Consider the following 8,668-nt stretch of genomic DNA (forward strand, 5'->3'; position numbering starts at 1 on the left):
TGATAAAAACAGTCATCAGCCTCATTGATTTTCTGCTCTTCAGTCCTGCTTTTGTAAAGGAAATTATATGTTGGACTAAAAGCAAAAAACAACTTTGTTTTAAAAGTTGTTGTGTTTTCTTTTTTTGGACATGAGACCACTCAGTGTTTCACTTTTAGAGTGTCTTAATACGAAAGCAGAAGCAGTGTTGTAGGTGCACTTCCTTTTGAGAAGTGTTCGCACAAGACGTACGCAAGACACATGAGAGCCAATACTTTGAGGTTTATGAAGCACATTGTTTGTCCTCCTTTCTTCAGCGGATCATCTTCTGCACTATCAGCAGCACTTACACTGCAAATCGGACATATTGGCGAGCATGGATGCACTAAACCTGTGCTTAATTCTGCTTCTACCACTGACTGCATGCTCACAAGATTTGGGAGGAGGTAATGTAAAACTGTTTTCATAATGGAACATTTATTTTTTTAATGCTACTCCAGCCTCTGGTTTAAATCATTGATACTGTTTCTATTATTGGTACTGATTTCAGAGACTGTTGTGAAAACAATTGGGAAGCAACCAGATGTCACTCAAATATGTCCCAGTGAAACACAGAACATCACGCTGATAGTTTGTAAGATCAGAACTCAGAGAAGTGGAGGAGAAAATTGTAGTCTGCTGTATTATTATGGACGAGGCTTTGAGAACGAATGTGACTCCAGGTTCACACTGATGAAAGAAAATCAGACTGTGTTTCTCCACCTGATCAATTTAACATCAGAGGACAGTGGGAGCTACACCTGTGAGTGTTCAGCTCCTGAAAGAACAAAAATTCTCCATCTTAATGTCACTGTGGAAGGTAAACAAGGTAAAAACAACAACGTTCTTCTTCTTTTAACCATTAATTATTTAGCAATATAAAGTCTGTACTGATTTTAGAAGGTGACCTTCAGGATTTGTTAACTTTGAGGCCAATAGTCATACATCGCACTTAACCTTTGTTCAGTTGTAATGCAAATACTGCATCCATGTTTCTAACAACTGCTTCTCTCCTCATACAGAACTAAGCAGCAGGTCTGGAACAGAAACACTTCCTCTTACACTGATTTATGTAACCGTGTTCATCATTGTGAGTTTAGTTATCTTTGGATTTATTTACGCACGACTGTGCGACAGGTGAGAAACTACTGTCAGAGCTGTGTTTCACATGTTTCATGATTTACCTTTTAACACGCTTCATAACTTTAAAACATGTGATTCTTTTTGCTCTTTTTATTTTGGTTAATCCACTTTAGCTGAAGGTCATTTTGATGTAAGGTCTTGCCCTGCTGTTCTCATGTTTAAGTGAATTAAAGTCAATTAGCTGCCTGCTAATAATTTATCAGACATATTTATCATATTAATGGAAGTGCACCACTGCTATAAATAATTTCTTGTCTTCAAGTTTCATATGAGCCGTTGAAGGAACACAGTGACTTTCATTTCCTGTTGCCCCCATTAAAACGAGCTACACGATGCAGCGACTGATGACCAAGATCGTGTTTGTTTTTGTGTTTCTCTTACAGAAAACCAGAACCATCGCGTAGTCCTCAAAACACGGTACTGAGCAAAAGATGTAACTTTTGATTCATTTATATTGTTTACTTAACCTTAATGTTTTTAAACATATGTGTTTCTGCAGACGTCAGAGGACATTGAGCCGTACAGCACCTACATACGGACAGATACTGGACCATATTCGACTGTTCAAATGCACGACTCTAAACAGAATACTAACAGTTCACATGTGTCAGCAGACAAAACTGAGACAGTCTACGCAGAAGTACAATAATATTATATCACATTTTTCAACACTGACAAGTGTAGTTTGGCAAATTCACCACAGGGTGGCATCATTTGACTGACAAATAAAGAACTGACCAGAATCAGCTTCATCATCTCAACATTTTAGCATTGTGTTGTTATGTAAATATTTTGTTACAAACTGCAGTAAAACTTTATCCATCATTTGTCGTGTTTTTCTTTTTTTTAATGCAGAAGAGAGAACTTTGTAAATTATGAGTTTTCATATGAGTAAAATCATATAGTCAACAAAAATTCAACAATTTCAGATCCCTTTTGCTTTATTCACTGTGACCACTTTCATGTAAGTTTGAGGAACTAGCAAGTGGGACATCTAAATAATTCATCTTGTTTTGAGAACTAAGATGAATAAATGTAATTACAGATAAATATCCTTCAGGATATTTCATGTTCTGGTCTTTCTCATTAGACTGAATAAACCAGATCCACATCATGGTTTCATTGCTTGGGCCTTTCTGCAAGTGCTGATATGATGTACTTGTAAAGGATGTGAATCTCTGAGGGCAAAAATAACAGGCTCCTAAACAGGTCAACAGTCCATATTTGCAGTGCAAACTGTTTGGCCAAACTAGAGAAAACTCAAACTAAGAAAAATAATTTAGCTAGAGAATAAAAGAAAAATTACTTCATGATAACTACAAAATAAATCAAACTAATAAACAATCACTTCTGCATCAGGATGCACCCAATTTCAGACCAGGGCTCAACACGATGTGTTCACTGAAAAATGCTTCAACACGAGCTCAAACTCTTGTAAAAAAAAAAAAAAAAGAAAAGTCATCAGCTCCTCCAAATCCAGAAAAAAAGAATTAAACACCAAATAAGTATTGAATATGTTAGCGCTCAATCTGTTGTTAAAAAGATAATAGGAATGAGCTCACAGTGAGAAAATAAATGCTCTCCAACTGCATAAAATCCTTCAAACATCAGATAAAACTTCCCCTCTTTAATATGACACGTGGCACATTCTTTACCATAAAAGGTCTCAAACAGGGTCTGGACTGGATTGTCAGTTCCTCAGTCCACATTATGAGGAAGCCAAGTGCAGTCTGAGGAGATGTGAGAAACACAGAAATTAGTCAAATGCAAATCTTAGCACTTGGATTTTTAATCAGATTCTCTTTTTTGTGGCAGAATTACACACACAGCAAATATAAAAGCTTCATTTTTAGAGGTCAGAGCCATGCATGTAACTGTCATTTAAAAAGAAAAAGGTCGTCACTGAGATGTGAGACATTTCAAAAGAGAAAACAATCTGAAAAAAAAATGCAGTAACAATTTATTAAATTAAGAGCCAACAAACTGGCTGAAGTGGTGCATAACCGGACAATCCTTTTTTAACACTAGACCAGGTGTAGTCTGGTCTGTTGTCCACAAGGTGGCACTGTTTGACTTCAATTCCTTAAATGCACCATTTTCTTCTTTAAGTTGTAAAGGACTTGGTAAGAACAATAAGCAAGGCAAATGTAACTCTGGAAAGAACCACATGATGTAAAAGTGATTACATTCTTTGGATGTCAGCACCATAGTCTATGAATAAACTTAAACATTATAATGTTTCACTTAAAATTGTGCTTATAAAATGAGTCTAGCTGCTGTACTTTATTTTCTTACACCTGAAATTAGGATGATGTTTTAGATTGTTGGGTTTCCCCTGCTTACTTTGGCATTTCCTGCTATCTAAAGTTGAAGTGCGAGGTCGTGGGATCTGAAACGCCTTCCTCTTTGGTGAGTGTTACATGAACAATGGATATTAGTGATAATTATAAGTGATACTCTCAGCCCAGTAAAGGGAAATGTGTCAGCTATCATGATTGTGGCTCAAGAGTTGGCAGTTCGTCTTGTAATTGGAAGGTTGCCAGATTGAGCCCCGCCTCCGACAGTCTCGGTCGTTGTGTCCTTGGGCAAGACACTTCACCCGTTGCCTACTGGTGGTGGTCAGAGGGCCCGGTGGCACCAATGTCCGGCAGCCTCGCCTCTGTCAGTGCGCCCCAGGGTGGCTGTGGTTACAATGTAGCTGCCATCACCAGTGTGTGTGAATGGGTGGATGACTGAATGTAGTGTAAAGCTCTTTGGGGTCCTTAGGGACTAAGTAAAGCGCTGTACAAATACAGATACATATTAGAGGATCAAACTCAGCATCTTACTCCATATGACATGGTCTACATTTTCTCATGCTTAGGGAAATTGCACATAATTTAAAAATTATTAAGTCAATCCAAAGAGATTCTTTCAAACTCACTTTTTCACAAATGAATGCAGGGCTGGGTGCTTGATCTTACACATCTGTGGCAATGGAGCTGAAAACAACTCAGTTCAGCTATCAAGAGATGCGTACCAGTATGCATCTGTTGTTCATATAGTGTGTAATCTATGGTTTCTTAATGATTCATTAGTCAGAGCATATGCATTCATCATGTTAAAAATGAAGCTGATTATTAGGCTGAGTTCACTCTACAGTACAAAAATAGTTGTCACTTTTTTTTCAGTCACATACTTGCACAATCATGTTTTGATATTTTAATCCCTTGAACATGTTTTTATTCCCATAAACTGGAATAACCCTTGTACAGATCAGTCAGGGTCTTTCCTGTTCTATGAAAGCACTTGAAGCACTTAAGAGGAATTAAAAATTTTCCCTCTTCACATTATTGTGTAAACAACATGTCACGAGAAACATTTCATAAATTTTTTTTATTGGACAACAAGCCTCCAGAGAAAGATGGGAACTTGTAATCACATGAAAGCCAAACCAATCTGGCCTTCATGTTGGATCCTGGTAGATTTTCACATGCTACACAATAATGTGAAGAGAGAGAGTGAGTTCATGCTCATTCAAACCAGATTTTTAACATTTCCAGGAAATATATTTATAAACCCACATAGCAGGTCTGGCCCAGATCTGGTATCAAGCCGGCACTGCTGGCTGACTTCTGGCATGATAAGATGTATGTCATCCAGATTTGGGCCTGGCATAGATGGCACTGTTTATGTGATGGCATGCCATATCTGGCCCAATTGTGGTTTGGTTTATGTGGCCCAGTCTCATAGAAAACAGGTCTAGCCTGGATCTGGCATCAAGCTGGCACTTCTGATTAACTGGTGTCATGGCAGAGTGTATGTCAACCAGATGTGGGCCAGGTCTGGCAATGATGGCACTGTTTATGTTCCTATTTTCCTATTTTAGTTAGAAGACCCAAATGCCATGTTGCTATACTATACTGCTATGGTAGCCAACGTTTCAAATGCAGGTTTGACAGGTTTGTGAGTGCACACTTTATCCAAAACCTAGTGACGGTTCACTCGTCGTTTCCAGTGGGTGGCTGTAGCTCAGGAGAAAGAGCAGATCATCTACTGATCGGAAGGTTAGTGGTTTGATCCCTGGTTCTTCCAGGCTGCATGGCAAGAGTGCGAATATGTGTGTGAGGAAGCATGCAGTTTAGAGGAAGTGTGTGATTGGGTAAATATGGCGTGTCGTATAGAGCACTTTGAGTAATCTAGGAGAGTAGCAAAGCATTATATAAGAATCAGTCCATTCACTGTCTGAACAGAGTTTCGTCATGTTACTTTTGCACTATTATATTCCGGCACATGTCGTTATTACATGGCTTGATTAAGGTACACATTAGGCTGACATCTGGGGCCAGAGCTGAAACTGTTCTGGGCCAGCAGTGTGTCTGCAACTGGCCTTGTGCTGGCCCATGTGTGGACCACATCTGGCAAACCAGATCTGGGCCACCAATGGGCCGTCATTCTCTGCGGTATGTGGGCCATGTTAAGCACATTGTGTGGGCCAGATCCGGGCCATACCAATTTTGCTATGTGGGAATACACATTAGAAGATAATTTCTTTCGAAATGCAAAAACAAATTAATTATTAAGGTACACCATCCAGTTGTCTGAAAACCTGTGAAGTTTTAATGTTAGGTTCATTCAGCCGTTTTATGGAACGTTTGCACATTTGGATCACTCAAAAAGATTTAAAAAAAAAAAGACAGAGAATCTTTAAAATCTGTAAATTTCATTAAAAGTATTGCATTTTCTCTGAGCTGTGATCTTACATTTTCTAATACAATGTATTGATGTCACTACTCCCTCCATTTGCTGATGGGTACTCCTCCTGTTCCTCATCAAAATCTGTCTTCAGTAGTCTGTGGTATTCTTGGACTAGCTCATCTCGGAGGACCATCTTTCTGATGTTTTTGTGGATGATTGTCTTCATTCTGGAGACTTGTTGTTGGATGTCTGTCTTTGTGATGTTGTCTGGTTCTTGTTCTGATAGGTTGCTGTGGACTTGTTCTTAGGTCCACCAGCCAAGTGGGACTGGTGTCATGTGATGCGTCTTTCTCCCAAATGCTCTTCCACTATTGCTCAGTCTCAGCTCTGGGTGGGCCTGTCTTATAGCTGTTGCGCTCTTGCAGCTGAAAGCAAACCCTCGATGGGCCTTCGGGGAAGAGGCCATTTAATCTCTTGGCCTTTGCTACTCTGGTGTATTTTTTCAGTTCAGTGGCCAGAGCCGTCAACCACTGTTTAGCAGTTTCTAGACCCTCAGTAACAGACATCTTTTTTGTGTCTGTTATTCATCTAGGACCCCTCTCTCATGACACACGTTCTGTATGTTAGTTAACTGATTAACATCAGTCCAAAACTTCCCTAACTTTGTCTTCCAGCCTTCTTCTCAATCTATCCCTTTCTCTACATTTATTCTTGATTTCATACCTAAGAGCTTCTAATGATTAGTGTGGCAGCAAATGCAGAATCCAATAGCTCATATATGAGCTTACTTGTTTAGTGGTAGTGAGGATGATCTGTGGTGCTGTTCTCTTTAAACTTCAAGCATCTCCTCAGATGGTCCTTTGTGAGTGAGCTGGGGGACTTGGGACTAGCATAGTAGCGTTGCAGGAATTCTACTGTATGATCTCAGTCCTTGTACATGTATGTCTCATTCCAGTAGCCCAATACCTTGTCAAACTGGGCATTCTCTAAACCTTTATGGCTTTTACTTTTCAAATCTAAAACTCTAAATTCATCAGGTGGACTTGCTTTTAGGTAGTGGCATTCCATCAGGAGATATCTTACAGGTAATAAGAATGTGAAAAAATGTAAAAATTATGAGCTGCACTAAAACACTGGCTGGGACTCACAAAGACAGAAAGATATCAGATGATAGCTTATGGCTTTACAGATTACCTGAATGATAATTTGGTCTCACTTAATGCAAAGGTTAAACCATATAGTGCTAATTAAAACTATAGTTAAAGAGCTTGAATTGACATTTGAATGTTACTGTAAATGCTAAGAATGTCACGGGCTGCGATGGCAGACTGTGGAGTTGCAGTGAAAGTAGGGCCCAAACGCGAGACTCTTACTGAAGGACAGTGGATTTATTGATAGGGGGTGGAAAACACACAACTATATACAAAATCCCGGCACTGTGTTCCCGTGGCGATTCTCCCTGAATCCCACACAGTGCAGATGTTCGTGAAAGGTGGAACAGTGGCGACTCCAAAAACTCCCACACCGTGACTTCCAAAACACACTCCGCTCCAGATTCCTAGTAACACAAATACATTCAGGTTAGCAGGGAATCTATGTTCTCAAAAGTTTATACCAAGTCCACGGCTGTACTGACGAGTTCTGACTCAAGGATCTAGCGTTGGCCTCAGCTCAGCTACAGTCTTAAATGCCGCTCCCTTGACGAGCGTAATCTGCTGCAGCTGGCAGAGGACGACGAGCGGCAGGTGTGGCTGTCTCTAGAGCATAAACACTTCCGAGTTCGCAGTCTCCTCAGCACACCAAAACCTCCGGAAGCTCACACGGAGAAACATGGAGAAAAAGGAGAGAAAACCAAAACACCACACGGAAAATATAAACATAAACATACACTAAAATACATGAGCCCTGGGTCCCTGGACCCAGGCCATGACAAAGAATGCATTGACTGCGTTACAGTTAACTCTGTTCCTTTTTGTTGTCATGCATTGCTGATTAACATAAAAGGCTTAATATTTCACTTGAAGTCTGTGGTTACATTCAGCTGTTTCTTTTTTTTTGACCTGAACTTCACACATCAGTGGTTATGAAAATATGTCAGCTGACAGGTGGTGACGTTCATTGTGGGAGCTTTATGTCAGCCTCCACAGATGTTTTTTCCCCTCTTATCTGGCTTTGAACAGCAATAGTGTTATCCAGAATATTACATAAAAGTTAAACAACTTTGTCTTTAAATGTCTATGAAGGCTACCTGCTACATCACCTTTTGCCTTTAAGCCAGGTTTGCCTTGTGGCAGAGGTGTTTCAACCTTCAGTGAGCTCAGTGGGCAAAAGGTAACAATACCTCACCGTGGAAAACTTTTCTTCGCAGAAAGATTTGACCTCAAGTGCAAGGTATATACATAAATGGCATATAAACGGACAGGAAAATTAAACTTTTAAATAGTGAGAGCCATGATTTAATGGAAAAAATAGAAACTGCTAAGAAAAAAGTTTTTTTCTGACCTTTATTATTATGTTACATGTGATATTCAGCTGGCTGCAGTTCTCAAACTGATAAGTTTCATTTGTGCATAAAGGTGAACACAATGAACCACACAAAGGAAGAAAAACCAGCTCCAACTATAGCATAGAACATTTTAGATGGCGTAACCCTGTCCAACCAACAACAGACTGTGACCGTAAAGAACAGTGATCACAAATTCAACACGAGCAGCAACATAACTCTGAAAGTATCTCCTGATTGGAGTGGACACAGCGATTGTGTGCTGAACTTTTGAACGATGGGAGAGAGGAAGGAGATGATGCGTTTACCAGATGAGAAGGAGAAGAA

The 8,668-nt window shown here is 39.7% G+C and overlaps 1 protein-coding gene across 1 annotated transcript; it reads left to right on the plus strand.

Moving 5' to 3' along the window:
* Nucleotides 1–355: 355 nt before the first annotated feature.
* On the plus strand, nucleotides 356–6,386 carry LOC146606991 (uncharacterized). Its single transcript, XM_085349147.1, has 7 exons — nucleotides 356–425; nucleotides 530–838; nucleotides 1,041–1,155; nucleotides 1,545–1,578; nucleotides 1,661–1,801; nucleotides 6,125–6,229; nucleotides 6,345–6,386. Exons 1-7 carry the CDS (start codon nucleotides 356–358, stop codon nucleotides 6,384–6,386), a joined length of 816 nt encoding a protein of 271 aa, XP_085205273.1.
* Nucleotides 6,387–8,668: the final 2,282 nt, after the last annotated feature.

The sequence above is a fragment of the Diplotaxodon limnothrissa genome, unplaced genomic scaffold, assembly GCF_057381915.1.
Source record: "Diplotaxodon limnothrissa isolate DT_005_m unplaced genomic scaffold, D_limnothrissa_male_GT1.1 unmapped_scaffold_1, whole genome shotgun sequence".
NCBI lineage: Eukaryota > Metazoa > Chordata > Actinopteri > Cichliformes > Cichlidae > Diplotaxodon > Diplotaxodon limnothrissa.